Below are 23,140 nucleotides of genomic sequence, written 5' to 3' on the forward strand. Positions count from 1 at the left end.
CAATGTGGACATCTCGTAGCTAGATAAGAAGAGACGAGAAAATTCCCACAGGGCAGGAGAATAGTCATTGAGATGTCAAGAGGAAAACGTGACTATTCTGTGGAAACTTCTCAAATTTTCCATACATTTTAGTTCGAAAATGTGATGTTCTTGAAACGCTCATTATCTTTAAGTTATACATTTCTTTTTGCAGTCCATTAGGAGTTCGGCCACAAGCGAAAACGTCGAGTCAAGAATCGAATTGCTGAATTCGTATTTAACAAGAGCCATTTTTCTGTCAGTCAGCCGATCTCTCTTTGAGAAAGACAAGATGCTCTTCTCCTTCATCTTGTGTGTGAGACTTCAGCAAGCACAGGTAATGTATATTTCGGGAGAGAGAGAGAGAGAGAGAGAGAGAGAGAGAGAGAGAGAGAGAGAGAGAGAGAGAGAGAGAGAGAGAGAGAGAGAGTTTTGGACTAGAAAACAGACACTCGATTTTGTAGTCGAATGGCCAGTTTTTTATGTGAAAAGTAATTTGGATATTTTCTTTACATCTTGGTGTTCTGGAGATCCCCAGTGCAGCAGCAGGATATTAAGCGAGACAGGAATAACTTCATGCATAGAATTTGATCAGGGTAATCTACTCTTAAGTACAGTAGTTGTTAGATTAATTTTGAGTAAGTGAAGTTAGTCTAAATTCAGCAATGATGGTCAGCGGCATACAAGGTACTAGATCAGTGATACTTAAATTTTTTTTGCCTTGTGCCCTTATCTTCATTATGTATACATCCCATGTTCCCCCCTACCCCAGAAATTGTTGCCAACTATAAACAAAATGTTGTCTATTTATATACTATTATACTTCATCCATAATGAAAAATGATTTTCCCTTGACATTCGTTCTCTGCTCAGCTTGCTAGCGCCATAAGATTTTCCCGCGCTCAGCCAGGCGGCAAGCCAATAAAAGACAATTCATAAATAAAATTAGAAATGAAAATTGACATATATTATGAATTTTTGGCATGTTTTGAGATAATTAGAATACATATAGAGGCAGTGATAATGCAATTTACATCACAAATTAAGAATATAATAGGAACTATTTGGCAACACTACTTGTGGCCCCCTTGGCACCATTTGACACCCCTATTTGTGGCCCCCTTGGAAGCTTCTGGGGGCGTGGCCCCCCAGTTAAGAATCACTGTACTAGATAAAATAGTCAGTAAATGCAGACTTTGTACTTGTGCCCCCTTTGGAAGCTTCTGGGGGAACGTTCCTCAGTTTAAGAATCACTGTATGTACTAGGTCAGTGTTGTCCAAACATTTTCGCCTATTGTACCCTTTATTACCTTCTCTTACTGTTACGTAGACCCCGCTTGAAAATTACTTACACAACTTTATGTGAGATGCGAGGCTGATGTTCACTGATGGGATGTTTCTGTTGTGTGTGTGTGTATGTGTGTGTGAGTTCCTTGTTTGTTCACGTACCCTCATGATCTATGTTGCGTATCCCCCGGGGTATGCGGACCCCAGTTTGGACAACACTGTGCTAGGTAATAGTCAAGAAATGCAGACTTCATAATGAGTATTTGCCGTTTTATTTTCAGGGTTCTCTTAACGAAGACGTGTGGCGCTTCTTACTAACCGGAGGAAAAGGCCTCATTGACAGCTCCACAGGTTCTCCTCCAACGTCGTGGCTTTCGGACAGAGCCTGGCACCAACTCATCCAGGCCGGGAGATGTGAAAGGTATGGCAGTTTTGGCCGATTCTGGTATATGTTATTAAAGGAAAAATGTGATTATTACCACTGAATTCTTTTACACAATTTGATTTATGCTTTTTTTATGAATACATTGGACGTCCCCGTATTCGCAGGGGATGCGTTCTAGATCCCCCGTGATAGCTAGAACCCGCAAGTACGTAAAAATGCTTAGAACTGCCTATTTTGTTAGTTCAAACTCAAGAAAAACCCGCAAAAAAATGCTTATACATGGTTTTTAAATAGTTTTACCACAAAAAAAGGGCATTCAATCATGAAATTGATATGAAAGTACAGTAATCTGTGGATATTTCTCGTAGAAAAATGCCGCGAATACTGAATTACAAGCGAATAATGGGTAGATATGGTCCTTAGAGAAATCCGCAAATACGTGAGTCCGTGAATTTCGAGAACGTGAATATGGTGAGTCCACTGTATTGTTATATGCAATTTAGTTATTGACTCACGGATCACTGATTATCGCAGATATCTTGTATACTGTTGCATTTGTAAAACTTATTCGGGCATTATGTGGTGGAAGTAATTTTCTGAAATCCTAAGAATAATTTCCTGCGGCCTTTGGTGAAGCTGCTTGCAAAAAACGATAATCATCATTTTCTTGCATGTAGCCTGTCAGGCATAGATGAGCACCTAACCAAGAACCTTCCGCTCTGGGAGGAGGTGCACGAGTCTCCCGTGCCTCATCAGACGCCTTTCCCAGAGCCTTATCGTGATCTGAGCGCCCTTGAGAGGCTGGCTGTGCTTCGATGCATAAGGCCAGATAAGGTCACGCTCGCTATTCAGGTAAGGTCAAGCTTATGTATAAATAAATATATATATATATATATATATATATATTATATATATATATATATATATATATATATATATATTGTTAGGAACTCTGTTATTCTGATGAGATATTTAACAAAAAGCACTTATTTTTACTTTAAAATTTAAAATAATTTGTCCAGGCGTTACTGGGCCTTCCAACAAAATTGCTTTACTACGATAGCTTGTAGGCTAAAGAGTAAAGTTTACCAGCAATACAGACGATAAAATACACTTGCGGGGGTAATTGAAAACGAACGTAAAAATTCAAATTTATTACAAAGAAGTTAACTTGCACACTCGAATTATTGGCTGAGGGCACAGTCACATACACTTAAAAACTACCATTCAGACTCACAGCTAACCTTCACTCAAATGATAGTTAGAGGGAAAGTGTCGAGGAGAAGGGAGAAAAACAACTTCCGCACTAAGTCAGTAATAAGTGAGAGCTTAAAGAAAGAAAGAAATGCTAACCTAACTGAACACAATATTTACGGAAATGTACCATTACATATGTATATGTTCCCACGGTACGGACAAAAACACAATCCCAGCACTGAAGCAGTTTAGTAAACGAGTGATAGTTTCGATGGCACTCCGGCTTTTAGTCGTCCCAGGACACTATGCTTAACCACAAGGAAATGAGTATATTCGTGGATAAAAAGAACACACATAATCGGAAGCTTACTCTTCTTCACGACCAAAAGGCCTCCTAACGACTCTCAGAAGATCTCGAGACAACGGCCGTTTGTAGAATGTTTCTAGAGGCGTCACCATAACTAGTCGAGAGGACTCAAGACATAGACGATGACGATGGTCTCGGTACACTTGGAAGCACGAGAACGCAATCGCAGTCACAAAAGGGGGTCAGGTGTATGCATCCAAGGACATTGATGCATCAGCAGCAGACGAGTCCACTCGAAGCAAGACTTCCAACAAAATCTATGTAGCAGAGCAATGGTGCAAGGTGGTGATCGCCACACTGATCAACGGGCCGTGAAAAGGGCGAGAACTTCTCTACAGGAGAGCCGAAAGCAATCTTCCTTCCATCCAGACGAAAAATATGTAAATCGCCTCTTAAACAGTCCAAACGTGGCAGGAGACAGAAGATGAAACTACCGAAGCACTCGTACATGAAAGTAAAGAGAACTTTTCATGGGCGGAGTACCAATTAGCAAATAACATTCAGTGGGGGAAGCGCAACAATACAAAACTCGGACCAAGAATTCGAGGCTCAAATGAACTGATAAAATATTGACAGCAATTAATAAATGTTTACTTTAATGGAGCCACGAGATAAAATTTAAGTAGTGATATTACAGGCCCCCACCAATAAGAAAAAAAAGAAAAAAAAAAATAATATTTTTTTTTTAGAAAAAACTGAATTGTGAACTTACATTAATAATAAAAGAAATGGTAAACTTAAAGATAATTAATAGAGTACCAAAGCAAATTCTAAACTATTCCAAAAAACCAAAAAAAAAAAGGTGAACATAATTAGACTAAGCATAATCGAAATAAAAATAATTAGACAATGCCAAAAAAAATATGTATATATATATACAAAGTAAACACTAATGACCATTCACTCTCATAAACCCTAGACAAAGCGTCAGGCACAATATTCTTTCTGCCAGCAGTATGCTTAATAATAAGGTTGTACTCCTGGAGTACTAAACTCCATCAAGTATTCGTAAGTTTTTGTTCTTAAAAACGGTTAATGAAAATCAATGGGTTGTGATCCATGTAAACTTCTATTTGGGAGAAGTGATTTGATAAATAAATGTTAAAATGATTAGCGCTTTAATTAAAGCAAGGGCTTCCTTTTCTATTGTCGAATATTTCCTCTCGGCTGGTGACAATTTCTTTGAGAAGAAAGCTACTGGATTGTTAATTCCTTCCTGGTCTCTCTGGAGAAGCACTGCACCCAATCCGGTTGTCGCTCGCATCTGTAGTCTAAAGAGAAAGGGAAAGAAAAATCGGGGGATCGCAAAAGTGGGTAGCTTGTCAGGGCACCTTTTAACTTTTCAAAAGCCGCCTGACAATTACTATCCCAAACAAACTTTACATTTTCTTTAATAGATCAGTTAAAGGAATGGCCAGGTCAGAGAAATTTTTAATAAATCTGTTGTAATATCCTACCATACCGAGGAATCTTCTCACACCTCCGGTTGGTAGGGACAGGAAAAATCGTTATGGCTTCCACATTCGCCTTTTTAGGAGCTACTTCGCCCAGTCCAATTTCATGTCCTAGGTAAACAACCTTGGCTCTAGCAAAGTCACTACTTTTTCTTAAATTTATAACAAGACCAGCTTTCGAAGCCTTTCAAACAGTGCCCCTTAATTCGTTTAATGTGAGTGGGCCAGTCGTCACTGTAGATCACCAAATCGTCTATGTAGACAAACACATCCTTCCCAAATCACGGGTTACCAAGTTCATCAACCTCTGGAAGGTGGCGGCTGCGTTTTTCATTCCGAAATGGCATAACTAAACACTCATACAGTCCATCACCCGTCACAAAAGCTGAAATTTCCCTTGCCCGAGGAGTAAGACCGACCTGCCAGTACCTTTTTAATAGGTCAAACTTGCTGATGAATTTAGCGGATCCTATACGGGTCGATACAGTCCTCCACCCGAGGCAAAGGATAAGAATCTGTTTTAGTAACCTCGTTGATTTTACGATAATCAAAACACAGTCGATTTTGCCCACCCCCTTCCTTCTTTACAAGAAACCACAGGAGAACTCCCACGGACAGTGCTAGGAGTTATCAAATTCTGGTCCCAGCATGTATTTAACCTCTTCCTTAACTATATCCCTCTTTACGGGGTTTAACCTGTAAGGGCATTGTTTCATAGGCGGGGTGTCCCCCAACGTCTACATCATGTTCTAAAATAGTAGTCAAACCCGATACATCTGAAAAAGGTGTCTTTATATTGATTTATTAAGTCAACAAGGGAAGAAGCTTTATCTGGGGGGGTGGATCCAAATGCTGAAATTTCGAAGAAAGGTATTAAGGACATCAGAATTATTTGATAAAATATTTGGTCAATCGTCAATTTTTCATCAACTTCGGTAACCACATCAACTAAAGAAATTGGGTTTATACTTCTACTTCTTCACTACTTCTACTAACATAAGGTTTTACATATTTATATGGCAATGTTGAGACTTCCTCCTACGTCCAGGAGTCTCCACTAAGTAATTTACTTCACTCATTTTCTTTAAAATTCTCCACGGCCCAGAAAATTGTGCCTTGAGAGGATTCCAGGCATAGGAAGCAAAACCAGAACTCTGTCACCTGGTGAAAATTCTCTGCGTCTGGATTTTATGTCGTAATTACTTTTCATTACAGCTTGCCCTTTTGCCAAATTTTCTTTAGCAAAAGACCAAGCATTTTGAAGTTTAGCTTGCAAATTCGAAATATAGTCCAGTACATTGATTTCCGGGGTTTCCCCTTCCAGTGCTCCCTGACCACATCAAGAGGACCTCTCACACTATGACCAAAGACTAGATTGAAAGGAGAGAACCCAAGAGTTTCATTTGGAATAGATCTAATAGCAAAATAATGCATATGGCAATTCTTTGTCCCACTCGCTACCAGTCTCGAAACAGAATTTCTTCAAACACTCTTCAAAGTTTGGTGGAACCTCTCCACTTGACCCTGACTTTCAGGATGATAGGGAGTCGAGGTTGTATGTTTAACTCCTAACTCCTCCATCTTCCTTTTAAAGTTTCTGCTGGTAAAATTTGTACCGCAATCAGTTTGCAAAACCTTGGGAAAACCAAAACCTAGTAAAAAATACAATTAATGCCTCCGTGATTTTCTCACTCCCTATTCTCCGTAAGGGAATAGCCTCAGGGAAGCGTGGGACATCCTATCGATTATGGACAAAAATATACTCATTGCCACTTCGTGTTCGCGGCAACGGACCAACCACATCTACCATGACTTCCCTAAAGGGTTCCCCGACAGCAGGAATTGGAATTAAAGGAGCTTTAGGTACCTTTTGATTTGGCTTACCCACGATTGGCGGTGTTACAAGAGTGGACATGTTTTTTTACATCTGTGCGCATTGCCAGGCCAGAAGAAATGTTCGGCTAACTTCTGAAAACGTCTTCCGGACACCGAAATGTCCGGCAAGATTGTTCTCATGAGACAACCATAACAATTTCTTCCGATACTTCTCGGGAAACTACCAACTGACGGACCACCTTTACTATATTGGTCAGCAGGAGCTTCCATGCTCTACTGACCCTATATAGTAGACCATCTTCTTTAACAAAATAAGGTTTGGAGAAATCATTTACAACAGATTCAGTAGTCACATCATTAAATTCCCTTGATTGGGCTTCCTTCAAGGCCTCGGGTTCCCAGTCGACATCATCAAAAATTATACTACTCAATTTGCCACTAGTCACAGAGTCAGTTACCTGTCTATTTACACTTTCTAAGTCTAAATCCATTTCTTCTAAGTCTACCCCTTTGAACGAGAACGATGACAATGGAAACAGGATCACCAAACTCTGGCAAAGAGCCATCACAAAGACAGTCTTTCTCTATCAAAGATAAAATTGGAAAACATTTAGTTCATTTCAACCACCAAATCATTAGCAAAAATCAAGTCAATTCCAGGAATAGGCAAAGTATCCACTATTGCTAATTTTGCATTACCTTTAAAATAATCAGCTTCTAAATAAAGTGTTTCAAGAGGGCACGATACTAATGTATTTGGAAAACCTCCAAGACCACAAAATCATTTACTGGCAAACACAAAACCCTGAGGCACAGATTTTCTTAAAATTAATGACTGTGCGGCTCCCGTGTCACGCAAAATTTTAATACCTCTGCCTAGCCTCTTGTCACTGTTAATGAAAATAGACCCATTCGAGATATACTTACGAAATTTAGTCACTTTGTTTCTTCTTCTGAAGGTTGTTCAGCTGTTAACAGATTGATTGCTTCCCTGTTTTGGCTAGCAAGGAATTTTTGCATTGCCCTACACTCTGCCTTGGTATGCCCCTTTCGACTACACCAAAAACATGTAATATTTGACCTGCGCTCCAGAGTGTCACTACTACCGGTAGTACTTCTATTACTAAATCTATTTACTATTGGAAAAAAAACTACGCCGCGGTATTATACTACTGACCTTGTTCTCTACGCCAGAGTAGTTATTTTCATCTTTGACTACAAAGCTTGTTTCTTTTGGCTTATTACTTTTCTCAAATTGTCGTGTGGAAACTTCCTTGCCAAAATGATCTCCCTTTTCACGGATTCCTGCCGATGAGCTAGTGAATATTCGTCAGCTGCAATTGCGATTTCTTGAAGAGAATCTATTTTGAGCTCTTCAAGATGTATTTTAAGGTCTTTAGATACCATTCTCTTAAATTCCTCAATCAGGATGAGCTCCTTTAGTTTATCAAAGTTATCCACTCCTTACTCCTTAGCCAATCCTCAAAAATTGTCCTTTCTTCCTGGCAAATTCAATAAAGGTAGTGTCCAAATCTTTCCTTAAATCACGGAATTTTGCGATATGCTTCTGGGACGAGATCATAGGCTTCAATATAATGGATTTAACAATATCATAATCTGAGGAAAGTTCATCACTAAGTGTATTGTATACACGCTGAGCCTTACCTTTCAATTTACATTGCACTAAAGTCGTCCACATATCTCGAGGCCACGAGAGTTTAATAGCAATACGTTCGAAAGCCGTGAAAAATTCAGGCACATCCTCTTCGATAAAGCAAGGAATTAACTTTATTGCAGTCATCAAGTTGAAATTATTATTTTTATAGGTACTGTTATCACACTCAACTTATCTGAAGTTCTAATAACTCCTTTTCGTGGGTTGCCTATCCTTAGCCCTCTCCTCTGCTCGCAATTGTAAGGATTTAAATTCCAAATCTTTTATTTTACTCTGTTCCCTCAAGATATCTAACTTTAAGTCACCTGACGTCCCTGCTAGTTCCTGACTAACACTGTCCTGTTTTTCATTGCTACCAGGGGTTTCTTCACTATGACTACTTCCAAAATAGATTCTTTATAAGCTTTAACAGCCTTAACTACCTCCCATAACAAAGGACCCTTCCTGATATCGGTGGGGAGACTCAAACTAAGAAGTCTGCAAAGAACCACAAATCATCCCTTTTTAAATCATACAGCTTCTTTCCCAATCATCATCTTCTAAGAAACGAATCGCCGCCCCCCCCCTCAACGTTTTCCTTTGGGGAACCCATGTTACCTACTTTGGGTGAAACCTATTAGCAATTACCTAATTTTTATCTCCTTATAACCCCTCAAGTGCTTAATTGCTATATTGCTGGTAACTAATCCTGGCAAGGTCGCCAAAATGTTAGGAACTCTGTTATTCTGATGAGATATTTAACAAAAAAGCACTTATTTTTACTTTAAAATTTAAAATAATTTGTCCAGGCGTTACCTGGGCCTTCCAACAAAATTGCTTTTACTACGATAGCTTGTAGGCTAAAGAGTAAAGTTTACCAGCAATACAGACGATAAAATACACTTTGAGGGGGTAATTGAAAACGAACGTAAAAATTCAAATTTATTACAAGAAGTTACTTGCACACATCCTCGAATTATTGGCTGAGGGCACAGTCACATACACTTAAAACTACCATTCAGACTCACAGCTAACCTTCACTCAAATGATAGTTAGAGGAAGGGAAAGTGTCGAGGAGAAGGGAGAAAAACAACTTCCGCACTAAGTCAGTAATAAGTGAGAGCTTAAAGAAAGAAAGAAATGCTTAACCTAACTGAACACAATATTTACGGAAATGTACCATTACATATGTATATGTTCCCACGGTACGGACAAAAACACAATCCCAGCACTGAAGCAGTTTAGTAAACGAGTGATAGTTTCGATGGCACTCCGGCTTTTAGTCGTCCCAGGACACTATTGCTTAACCACAAGGAAATGAGTATATTCGTGGATAAAAAGAACACACATAATCGGAAGCTTACTCTTCTTCACGACCAAAAGGCCTCCTAACGACTCTCAGAAGATCTCGAGACAACGGCCGTTGTAGAATGTTTCTAGAGGCGTCACCATAACTAGTCGAGAGGACTCAAGACGTAGACGATGACGATGGTCTCGGTACACTTGGAAGCACGAGAACGCAATCGCAGTCACAAAAGGGGTCAGGTGTATGCATCCAAGGACATTGATGCATCAGCAGCAGACGAGTCCACTCGAAGCAAGACTTCCAACAAAATCTATGTAGCAGAGCAATGGTGCAAGGTGGTGATCGCCACACTGATCAACGGGCCGTGAAAAAGGGCGAGAACTTCTCTACAGGAGAAGCCGAAAGCAATCTTCCTTCCATCCAGACGAAAAATATGTAAATCTGCCTCTTAAACAGTCCAACGTGGCAGGAGACAGAAGATGAAACTACCGAAGCACTCGTACATGAAAGTAAAGAGAACTTTTCATGGGCGGAGTACCAATTAGCAAATAACATTCAGTGGGGGAAGCGCAACAATACAAAACTCGGACCAAGAATTCGAGGCTCAAATGAACTGATAAAATATTGACAGCAATTAATAAATGTTTACTTTAATGGAGCCACGAGATAAAAATTTAAGTAGCTGATATTACAATATATATATATATATATATATATATATATATATATATATATAGATATATATATATATATATATATATATATATTCACACATCTCTATGTGTGTGTGTGTATTATATGAGTGGTAAAAATGTTGTGTTACAAGAGATTTCCTTCAAATGAAATGAGCCCATCCAAATGCCAAAATATAGAGTAAGAACTATATTTCAGAGACTCTGTCTCTCTCTTCATTACCTACCTGGGAGAGAGACAGCAGGTCTCCGAATTAATTTAGTACTCGGCGGTTTCTATATTTTGGCGTTTTTATGGGCTCCTTTTATTAGATATGTTATTATATATATATATATATATATATATATATTATATATATATATATATACATATATATGTATATACATTATATACTATATCATGCTCAAAAATCACAGTAGATCACATGAATTCATTATGTAAGCGAATGCCACAGGTATTCGTGTATATGTAAATGTATATATATATATATATATATATATATATATATATATATATATATATATATATATATATATATATATATATATATATATATATATATATATATATATATATATATTGGATAACACTCTCTCTCTCTCTCTCTCTCTCTCTCTCTCTCTCTCTCTCTCTCTCTCTCTCTCTCTCTCATGCTCGCTATATTTATATCCTATTGTTTTCTTCTTTTCACTCATTGGAATAATGTAAAAAAAAACCGTCATTAATCCTCTATTATCTCTACTTTCGAAAAAAGGACATGATTGAAAAGCAGCTAGGGGAGGAATACCTCTCGCCACCTCAATTCAACATTTCTTCCTCCTTCGATGACTCCACCTGCAGGACTCCTCTTATTTTCATCCTTTCTCCTGGAACGGATCCAGTGGCATCCCTCCAAAGGTAAGAGCCTAAGGCCAAACGTCTAGCAACTACAAAAGCTCTCTTTCAGTCATTCCTTTGCCTTTGTATCTCCAACCTCAACCACCTTTTCTCCTACTGTCACTATTGCGTTTGTAGAAATATTATGCCTGACTATCAGCATATGCCCTGTCAACAAAACTGAAATCACATCACACTGAAAATAGTTCATCCCAAAATTGGCATGTATTCGAAGTATGCATATCCTTATTTTTATATAGACTGGTTAATGTTCCTAGACCTCACATTCTTGATTTCGTCTTGAGCGTTGAATTCATCCTGATGGTTTTTAAACGTGAATTTCCAAAGTTAAATTCTTCCTGCAGATTCGCAGAGGAAAAACAGATTCCAGACGAGGCTTTCCACGTTATATCTTTGGGTCAGGGGCAGGTGAGTACTCGACAAACTTTCTAAATGCTTGAATTCCTCTAATGTATAAGCAAGCAACCTCCATTTCATGTAATTTGTCTGTTTTACATATCTACATATTATTCAGTGTTAAACCGTTAACCATAGCAGAGGCTGTCCTCTAGGACATGACAGGAAAACTGTTTTTTCTCATATTAATACTTTCTTTATTAAATCATGGTAGAATCTTTTTATATTAGAAAGCTTCTACAGCATTTGCTACTTCATACCCATACATAAAAATCTCGTAAGCGGCGTGTCGAATTTTCTTACAAACACTACATCACTGGCCCTTTCATTCCTATACGTCTTAGTAATCATCAATCCAGCACGTTTCAAGTCTTCCTCTCCTAATTCCTTTTGAAACCTCTAAATCGATGCTGTTAACTCCAGCTTATTGTCTTACATTCTTGCCTAAGTACTTCTAACCATTTCTGTCCTTTATGCCACTGTACTACGACGTCAACAATTCTTCGCAGCTGACCCATCCTTTTCTTGCATTCTCATTTTGCTCATCTTTCCTGTAAACTTAACTATATACAGGTACTCTCTCTCTCTCTCTCTCTCTCTCTCTCTCTCTCTCTCCTCGAAATGGGGTCTATAGGTATGATCATTATAGAATATATTGTTACTGACAAAATAAATGATGAATTGGACTTCTGTTTTCAAAGGGATTAGTCCCTGATGCGTCTCCTGTTCCATTACAGAAAGAAAACTTTTTCCCATTCCCAAGATAATACCACTCATGTGCCTGCTCCCTGTTTTGTCTCAAATATGCTTCCATAATGTCAAATAAAGGCAACAATACTGACATACCAGTATTGATGCCATTATTTGATGCTAGCAATGACATGCGGAAGTATACAGTGTTTCCCCCTGTATTCGCAGGGATGCGTAACAGACGGCCTCGCAAATAGCTAAAATCCGCAGATAGTTGAAACCCCAATAAAAACGCTTATTTTGTTAGTTAAAACTCAAGAAAAACCCACCAAAAATGTTTATACCTTGTTTTTGTAATAGTTTTATCACACAAAGTGCATTTCATGATGAAATTCGTAAATAAAAACAGGAATTTGTGAATATTTCTCATAGAAAAATACCATGAATAGGCGAATTTTCTGCGAATAATGGGATATATGTTCCAGAGTGAATTCTGCGAATACATGACTCCTTGAATCCGTATAAAGTACTTGAGATAAAAAAACAAATAGGCGCAAGTGGCATGAACTTCCGAATGGGAGCAAAAAGAACTGAAGTTCAATGCTCTCATTTGATTACTCTTACAGCATTCATATAAATCATGTGAAAAAGTATTCATAGTTTGTACATACACACAGACATATACAATGTATATTTATATTGTCATTAGTCTGCGTGCCGTGTATTAAGTTGAAATATGAGAAATCCAAAGTTTCGACTCTTTTCAAAATAAACCTTGTGCGAACACAACTATACGGAGTGGGGTCGTGCAAGCTATGAACAGAAAAGTAAAAAACCTTAATAGATACACCAAAATTACTTTTCAAAAGGACTGAATGTAAACGTAACTTGTACGCTAAAATAATATAATTTCTGTAAGGTAATCAGAAGATATAAATTACAGGAGCACTGTCTGGCTCTGTGGCACTTGTGAAGTTAACACTAATATTCACGATAGCAAAACAAAGGTACTACCAAGTTGCAAGCAAAACCACTTAACCTATGGGGTCTCACTGGTGCATGAGATACGGATAAAAAACTTAAACTAGCAACATTAATTAACACTAAGCAATAGAGCATTGTAAGCGAACATGAGCTCCGCTGGAATCCCTGAGAAAATGACCCAAGATTGGCACTGGCAGAACAAGTTGAGTGGTAGGAGGAGGCGCACAACTGGTCAGTCTAACTCTGACTGCTGAAATACGGATACCAATGATGGTAATCTAACATAAATTGCTACAAGTAAAGTGAGAGTTATAAGAGATAATTGATTACATTAATGCAATGAGAATTGCCAGAGGCCAAGTAGAGCATACTGGTATCATTTATTTCACAGGAAATTCACAGTCAATTAAACTCACACGTAGTCTCTGACGGAGATGGGAATACTAGGAATGGGAACATAAGAAAAACAGTTGAAACAGGGGGTGAGTGCAAATCCTAATTTATACCTGGTCGTGGAGAGTCTGGTAGCATCTGGTTCAGGCTGCATTGATTCTCCTCGGGTCCTTTCATCTCCACTGCTAATCCTCACTACTACCTGAGGATCTTTGAATGCCGGCAGAGGAAGGATGGAAGACAAAAGTACAATAGGACTAGCTTGGTTCGAGAGGAATCGAATCAGGCAACAGTCATGCAGGGGTGAGGAGGCGGAGTCGCGTACGCGGAATGGTGAGGGTAAAAGCGGTCAGGTAGAAGGATTAGGACAGGTCATGTGACAGGTCAATCAGACCTCATGGGAGACGTGCGAATTTTGACGAATTCAAGGGCAGCTAGCTGCTAATGGCTTCAGTCAAATTAGATTTTTGAGCAACTTTTCTACTGGACTCATGGTTGGGCTACATATGTCGTGTTTGTCGTACATAAACAGGAATATTTTTTTACAACAGACAGCTTGATATGATTTTTACCTTCAAATGCAGGGTCAAATATTCGTGTCTCTTTCATACTGGTTTGCTAGATGATTCCAAAAGAAGCATAAAGTATTTAAGTCTTCAATAATGGGGTAGATTCAATAATTGGTGTTGCAAAAGGGGTTTGCAATCTATTGTTGTGGATGTTGACTGTAGTGGTATAATTGTATTCTTCGGTACGGAGACGTAATCATATTGATTGTAGAATTATTTAAGGAACTGAACAATTGTATAAATTTCAGTAAATTCAAGATAACATCTCGATCATGGAATTGGGTACGAAGAATTGGCCAAGAGGTGAGTTTCCTGTCGAAGATGAGAATGACAATCTGAGGTGATTTCAGGGGGCATGGTATGGCAATGTCATGTTGGTTTTAACATTGGTAGTTTCATCAGAGTCATGTTGCTTAACCATGTCCTCCAGATGAGCTAGACAAGGTGCTGCTTTCTAAAGTAAACTCTCCTTCAAGTGTCTGATGGTATTTCTTAGCCTTTTTCTGGGAGGTTTTGATTGCATTATTGAGGCTAAAAACGTGTATTGATACTGCACCAGACCACTGGTCATTGGCACAGCTTTTGGATGTGTTATTCAGATTCATTTATACTAGAATTTTTCAAGGATGGGAGTGGAATGTCGGTAACTGGTGTAGGAACTGATGTTCGGGCGTGTTTTCAGGGTGATTTCTTACCTGGCATAAACAGATGCAGTAGAAGGACTACTCATTATTTGCCCCTGCAAAAAATGAGGGGAGCAAACAAGAGAATAAATAAGGAGGAAAGAAATGTGGGCTTGCTGGAACCCAAAATTATGATGGAAAGGTGGTACCGAGGTGCTGGGAATTCCACATCAAGGGCACAGAGAGTTAAAATACAGTGGGTTGGCCACAGCAATAAAGCACAGTCAAAGTGAAGGATCCACAGCGAGAAAACTCCATCTGCAATGGAGACTGCATGAGATTGCTTGGCAAAATTAATGCAACTAAGGGTTCAAGGATGCGCTGATGGCATCAAGGGATCCTTGGGTATAACAATGTTGAATTCACTTACGAAACCAAGTAATAACAAGGTCAGGTCTATATGAGAATTGCGTCTGGAAAATGGAAAAGGTTTGGCAAAAGAAAAAGAACTACATGAATGGAGAGATGTTCTCGTAGATGTACCTGTAATGTGGGCCAGCGGGAGGTGGGTGGGTTGGTACTGGGGAATTGGCACTGGAAAAGTTAGTGAACTGTAAGTCAGCCACGTGGTTGGGGCAGGCTCAAAGGGAGCAGAGTTCAAGGGGCATTGTGTCTGTTGGAGCTGTGTCTGGAATGGCTCTGGTGAATGCAATTAATTTTCCCATTCTCCTAGGTATCCTGTTGTCTATCATAACCTCATCTGTCGCTCTGCTGACCATGTGTTTTATGTCCTGACCTCGTGGGTTGTCTGGGGCCACGTGGTCCATCCAACTTTCTCTTAAGTGCTCTGTCCAGTTGCCCAGGATTAGTGCCTCCCGCAGTGCTGGTCCAGGGATGGCTTTAAGTAGTGCCTCCGGCTATGAGACGAGCGGGTCTTGTCTCCAAGGGTGGTTTAGTTAACTGGAAAATGTTTTTAACACAGTCACACATTCTGGGAAGGGAATGAAAGACCGCCAAAAGAATAATAACAAGAGCTTTATAGAAGAAGCAATTCCTCCACGACCGGATGTGAATGTCGGCAGTGAGATGAAATGGTTTTACTTTAAGGTCTTTTGGAAATGATGTTCTTGAAAGGAGCGTTGGCTTGGGAAGAGGTATCTCTCATAGCAATATATCTATATATATTATATATACACTGTATATAAATCACATGAACAATTATGGGGATCTGATCCCGTATTCAGATCAAAGGTGCAAGAGGAAGCCACCCAGGGGAAAACAATATTTAGAAAATTACTAAGGTCCGACAGCGTAAGAGGTACACATCTCCCCGTCACTAAAATTTCGAGTTGCAATGTTTAGAATGTAGCAAGCTGACAAAGCAGTCGATAACCGTCACCCAGTATGGATAAGAAAATGAGTTTATATAGCACTTCTTCAGAGGATATGACTATTCATGCTTAAAGAGATTACTTATTTCAAATAATATTTGCAACTGTTTCTCCATGTAGATGTAAATGCAAGCAATACACAGGCAACTCTCCGATCAGCAAAGTTTGAGAGTCCAAGTGGAGGACTGTTGTTAATTCTTCTGATATTAACAATTGAAGTCTCTTCAATACTTTCTTATCATCTACACTTAATAACCCAAGATTTGTGGACAGGCTATAGACGCATAAATTACAAAAAGTAACTTAATTATGTAGCTAATGATAAAAGAAGATTAATAAAATGCAGAACAAAGAAGAGAAATGACAAAACAAAGTAACTACGAATCAGAACATTAATATGCAAAGTCAAGTGGAAATTATTATAATTAATAAAAATGTTTTTGTAGGTTCAGTAGTGAGATCATCTGAGGCGTCAGAATTGCCTTCCAACATTCATAGACTTTCTCATCATTTTTGTATTCATCATACTTTATTACAAAGACTAGCGATTTTCCAATCTTTACTAAAAGCATATTCATCTGCTTCTTCATATAAGTGACTCGCTGGTGTTTTTTAACTATTATGTATGATAAATTCGTAAAGTGGCTAAGTCTACAGGCATGACCAGCCCTGTTTCATGGGCAGAACCATTTCCATTTCAGGGAATCCCTTCTCATCCCCACCCCTTCGGAGGGCGGGGGGCGGGGAGGTAGGATGAAACCCCATTATAAACCATCTCAGGGGTCTCCACTATAACCCTGCCAAGTTTCATGACCAGATGTTTGGCCGTGATTGAATGACAGATGGACAGACAGACATAACGCCCATTATAGTTAGATGGTATTCGGTATTCTCTTCTTTGAACAGGGATCTGTGGCTGAGAACACGATCGAGCAAGGGGCGGAGTCCGGGTGGTGGGTGGTCCTCCAGAATTGCCACCTGGCCGAGAACTGGATGGTCCGCCTGGAGATCCTTTGCAGCCGAGTCCTCTCCTCTGATTCCACTCATTCCGACTTCCGTCTCTGGCTCACCAGCTACCCGTCACCAGCTTTCCCCGTGTCTCTGCTGCAGGACAGTAAGTGCCTTGTGGTGCCTGGGGAAATGAGGTAAACCGAATGTTTCTTATCATGTAAAACGCAGAAAAGATCCTCAGATCTTTAAGCACATGGACATTGTGCTACATCATCTTGTTAGGTTGTGGTGAACATCATTTTAACACTGAATCAGGTAAGGATCCAGGAAAAAATTTAAATTAAACATAACTAAATCAGAGGACTGCGGTATAAATAAACAGAATAACTATTTACTCATCATGCTGGTCTTTTATGTTTGGTCATTACCCCAAAGCAAAATGAACAGTGCAAGAGCGAATAGACTTTTGTTGTGTCATTAATATTTTCAAATATCATGGTCAGTTCAAGGTGTTGATGTGGGCTGTTTTAATCCTTCCAATAAGTCTGGAGAAATTATTCTTCCACAATTCCATCTTATCCGCATTTTATGGATAAAATCGCAAATAAACTTATGATGAAAGGCGTTGCCTAAACCTTCACTAGAAAACCTAAATAAACTGAGAAGTGAGGATGATGATAGTGATAGTATTGTCATACAATCAGGATTATCATTGTCTTTTTATTCCTCATCAAGAACTCATGATTGCTCCCATTTTCACTGAAGACTCCTATACACAGTCACTTTTTTCAGAAAATTGCCAAGCGGGTTTATAATTTTTCCTTCAATGAAGATACCTCAAGATCACTTTTCGTTTATGTGAAAAAAGACACTATTTGACTGACATTGCCCCGTGAGACGACTGCGTAGTTACATGTTTGTGAGAGAGACATGCAAAGACATTTCTAACTTAATGGCCAGTTTTTAAGGGAATAAGTTTTAAACTTAAAAAATATGATATAAAATTAATCAAATATTTTTTGAATTCAAACCATGTGTATGTCTGTATCAAAGAATTTGTATAATAAAGTTAACTGGATAACAAATGATATTGAAATATATAAGTTTAGAATATATTTATATCTCACTATCTAATAAGATCTTTATTTGCTGTTAAATGAATTACTTCAGAAGTTGTTCATAGCATGAAGGTAGTTTATACTTTATTAAAAAACTAGTTTCTAATTAAAAATGTTTTGTGTATAATGTACATGGTGTTATTATTATTTTGAATAAGTTGGAATGCTGGCGGTAGAGACTAAGTGGTGATACAGTTACCTTATTTCTGAGAGGTGATTTTGGAGTCACAAAACAACAGACATTCTGGGGCCCACGAGTCAAGACCTCACGAAAGAAAAACTGATTCATCAACTCTCGCGTCATGTTTCCTTCCTCCTCCAGGCATCAAGATGACCAACGAGCCCCCAAGAGGCCTAAGGGCCAACCTCATCAAGTGTTACCACAGTGACCCCATCAACGACCCTGAGTTCTTCGACGGCGGCGCCAACCAGCGACCCTTCCAACGACTCATTTACGGCCTCTGCTTCTTCCACGCCCTTATCCAGGAGCGCAGAAACTTCGGGCCCCTCGGCTGGAACGTGCCCTATCAGTTCAACGAGTCAGATATTAAGATCAGTGTCAAACAGCTCAAGGTACGTCTATTGATACAGACAATTAATTAGTTTGTTTACCTGCCCTTTTGCACTCTTTGCATAAAGAGCCACTTAAGAAAAATAAACATTTGTACAACCTGAGAAAGAGAGAGGGAGAGAGTTGCGCGAAATTCTACTCTTGCTCTTAATTCTACATTCTACACTTCCTCGAAATTTTACACTTGCACGAAGTTCTACACTTGCACGAAGTTCTACACTTGCTCTAATTCTACATTCTACACTTGCTTGAAATTCTACATTTTACACTTGCTGAAAATTCTATACTTGCTGGAAATCTACACTGGCTGGAAATTCTATACTTGCTGGAAATTCTACACTTGCTGGAAACTCTACACTTGCACGAAATTCCACACTTGCTAGAAATTCTACACTTACACGAAATTCTACACTAGCTGGAAATTCTACACTTGCTGGAAATTCTACACTTGCTGGAAATTCTACATTTGCTGGAAATTCTACACTTGTTGGAAATTATATACTTGCTGGAAATTCTATTATTGCTGGAAATTCTACACTTGCTGGAAATTCTACAATAGCTGGAAATTCTACACTTGCTGGAAATTCTATAATTGCTGGAAAAAAAATTTTTTTACTACACCTTGTTGGAAATTCTTATAACTTGCTAAGGCTTTGAAAATTCTTTACACTTGGCACGAAATTTTAATAAACTTGCTGGAAAATTCTACCACTTCTTGGAAAATTCTATACTTGCTGGAAATTCTATAATTGCTGGAAATTCTACACTTGTTGGAAATTCTATACTTGCTGGAAATTCTATAATTGCTGGAAATTCTATAATTGCTGGAAATTCTACACTTGTTGGAAATTCTATAATTGCTGGAAATTCTATAATTGCTGGAAATTCTACACTTGCTGGAAATTCTATACTTGCTGGAAATTCTATAATTGCTGGAAATTCTACACTTGTTGGAAATTCTATACTTGCTGGAAATTTAAATCTACCCTGGCAACTTGAGAATTCATCACTGCTTGAAAACAAAATTCTACTACTTGCTGGAAATTCTATACTTGCTGGAAAGTTTAAAAATAATTGCTGGATACTTAATAATTGCTAGAAATTCTACACTTGCTGGAAATTCTGTAACTGCTAGAAATTCTACACTTGCTGGAAATTCTACTCTTGCTGAAAATTCTATACTTGCTGGAAATTCTACAATTGCTGGAAATTCTATACTTCTGAAATTCTACTGCTAGGAAATTCTTACAAATAAAAACACTTGCTGGAAATTCTATCTTGCTGAAAATTCTATTACTTGCTGGAAATTCTACAATTGCTGGACTTCTATACTGCTGGAAATTAAAATTCTACACTGCTGAAAAATTTCTTAAAATAAATCTTGCTGGAAATTCTACACTTGCTGGAAATTTTATACTTGCTGGAAATTCTACACTTGCTGGAAACTCTTCACTTACACGAAATTCTACACTTGCTGGAAATTCTACACTAGCTGGATATTCTACACTTGCTCGAAATTCTACACTAGCTCGAAATTCTACACTTTCTGGAAACTCTACACTTACACGAAATTCTACACTAGCTGGAAATTCTACACTTGCTGGAAATTCTATAATTGCGGGAAATTCTACACTTGGTAATTCTATACTTGCTGGAAATTCTACACTGGCACGAAATTCTATACTTGCTTGAAATTCTATACTAGCTGGAAATTCTATACTAGCTGGAAATTCTACAATAGGTTCTTACGTCTGAAATGTCGTTAATTTTTTCAAGTTGAAAGATTATTATTATTATTATTGAATTTCAGTCTTCTCTCTCTTCTTGACCAGATGTTGGTTACCGAATGCCAATCCATCGACGATATTCCTCTGGAGGCCCTTGTGTACCTGACGGGAGAATGCAATTATGGAGGGCGGGTCACCGATGTCAGGGACAGGCGTCTCCTCTTGTGTCTTCTGACGAATTTCTACAACAGCGATTTGATTCAAGAAGATGGGTAAGATTTCCTAGCCCCGTGAAGTAGTAGTTGATGGATATTACTTCCTGCCAATCTCGGGCCCGAATGCCAAATAATTTTACTAAATAAGCAGCAGTCGTGCTTACTCTATTGCTGGCCTGCATTGTTTTAGGCCTATGGTTACAAAATTCACACACAATGTTTACAGATAATACAAAGATAGTTCATCATAATCAGTGATCACATAAGAACAATAGATTGGGCACCCTCCTAGCTGCAACCCCTTTCGTTTCTTTTACTGTACCTCCTTTCATATTCTTTCATCCATCTTACTGTTCATCCTCTCCAAACAATTGTTTCATAGTGCAGCTGCTTAGAGGTTTTCTTCCTCTTACATCTTTCAAACCTTTTACTGTCCATTTCTCTTTCAGAGTTGAATGACCTCGTAGGTCCCAGTGCTTGGCATTTGGCCTAAATTCTATATTCAATTCAATTCCATAGAGTGGGTAGTACATCCATTTAACAAGCATTACAGGAGATGAAGCCATCTCCGCCATCTTGGTGTAGGTTATCAACGCCAAGCCGAGCTCGGAGTAGTAGAAAACTTTAATGTTCGCTGATCAAAAATTCTGTGATCTAACCTACTTAAGGAGTAAGATAAAATTTTGATACTTGACTTAAGTGGAAAAACGTAAGTTATGAATGCTTAGAGTACCTTTCGAGACAGGATTAACTGCTATATATTTTTTACACTTACAGTTGAAATGATATATGAGTTTTAAATTGTAACTAGAATAAATGACTCTGTTGAATTGCTTTAAAATTTTATGGCAGAGACGTCAACAAAGCGACAAAGTTATAGCTAAAGAGTTAAAACTGTTGAATTATAGTTTAAAAAAAATAGCTTGTGTAGTTTGGCTGATAGAGCAGTTAACTTATGAGAGTTTATTATGGGACTGACTACTGCTCCGCTCCGCGCCGGGATGCATATTTCCCAAGTCTGGAAGAGTTTAGGGATGGGGAAAATTAGGACCAATCAAAGCGCGTGGAGCTGATCCTTGACGTCACAAGCCACGCCTTTTAGCTACACTCGGTCTCATAGCCATTACTGCCAGTCACACTGCTGACGAAAAACTTCCCCATTTCACAATTTACGGCTTGTATGACCTATACATTTTAGTCAGATATATCGAAACATAATGCAACACCAATTCAACAAACAATATATTCTTCAAATGAGATACACCGTGAAATATATTATGCGTTATTGGCTTCTCCCTCTTGGTAATAGTGCTCAGTCCCTCTTAATTCCTGCTCACAAAGTCGATATTTACTGCATAAATAATATTTTCATGGCACGTGGCTGTGGCTAAATTATATACTTGAACATGTGTGTTTAAAGCCATTTAGAAAGAGTTGCGATAACACATGGGATGAATAAAAAATATACAAGATGGTAAAATTGATGGTATGGTAAAAATGATGGTATATGACCTGTAATTAGCACTACATACTGCAGACAGGATGCCAAGAACTCGCAGCACTTCTACTCCCATCAAGAATCTTGGACTTTGAAAGTTACGGTTTTAAAAGTATGGAGCATGGAACGTTTTTCAAGCGTTACTGCCTGTTGTTTCAGGCTATAAAAAGTTATTATGTACAGAACTAAAATAATAATTGCCTTATGCTTAAAAGAAATGTGGAGGATACAGTTTTGATAACAAATTTACATACCCCGTAGGGGGATAGTGCCACACATGTTCAAGTATATAATTTACACCTCATTTGGTGCAATGTAGGCATTACTTAAGTTTCTTTGCAGCATCCCTTGGGCGCCTCGCTGCAACTACTTTCATTCCTTTTACTGTTACCTCCGTTCATATTCTCTTTCTTCCATCTTATTGTCCACCCTCCCAACAATTGCTTCATAGTACAACTGCATTGAGGTTTTCCTCCTGTAACACTTTTCAAACCTTTTACTGTCAATATCCGTTTCAGCGATGAATGGCCTTAGTTGCCCCAGTGGTTGGCATAATGCCAAAAATCTATGTAAAAAAATATTATGCACTTAATTTAAGGCATATATTGGCCATTGAGTGTGAGCTTGGATGAAAATAGTCGTATACTCATATACTGCCGTTATCCCTAGCTTTAATTGATACGTGTTGAATATTTGCATAAAATTTTTTGTTGAAAGAGAGTTGGAAAAAAGTGTCATCCATATTTACTTTAAAGCATATCGCAGTTCTAATAAATTTATGCATCAATTCTACTCTAGTTCAGCTTAGTAAAAAGTCTACTGTAACTCCGTAAACAGTAGTATTCTGTACTCCTATAATTTCTAAAAGTATTACATACTAATGAAATAGTCATTTTGATTCTTTGCACACAATGAATGGC

At 38.4% G+C, this 23,140-nt stretch overlaps 1 protein-coding gene across 1 annotated transcript in view; it reads left to right on the plus strand.

The window, feature by feature from the left end:
- Positions 1 to 23,140, plus strand: part of LOC135206597 (dynein axonemal heavy chain 3-like) — a 270,995-nt gene that overhangs the window by 204,351 nt on the left and 43,504 nt on the right. The window contains 8 exon segments of the mRNA XM_064237937.1: positions 194 to 355; positions 1,587 to 1,726; positions 2,368 to 2,542; positions 10,952 to 11,094; positions 11,439 to 11,502; positions 17,047 to 17,254; positions 18,532 to 18,782; positions 20,613 to 20,779. Of these exon segments, the coding sequence (XP_064094007.1) occupies positions 194 to 355; positions 1,587 to 1,726; positions 2,368 to 2,542; positions 10,952 to 11,094; positions 11,439 to 11,502; positions 17,047 to 17,254; positions 18,532 to 18,782; positions 20,613 to 20,779 (1,310 nt within the window).

Source organism: Macrobrachium nipponense, chromosome 31 (genome assembly GCF_015104395.2).
Source record: "Macrobrachium nipponense isolate FS-2020 chromosome 31, ASM1510439v2, whole genome shotgun sequence".
Taxonomy (NCBI): domain Eukaryota; kingdom Metazoa; phylum Arthropoda; class Malacostraca; order Decapoda; family Palaemonidae; genus Macrobrachium; species Macrobrachium nipponense.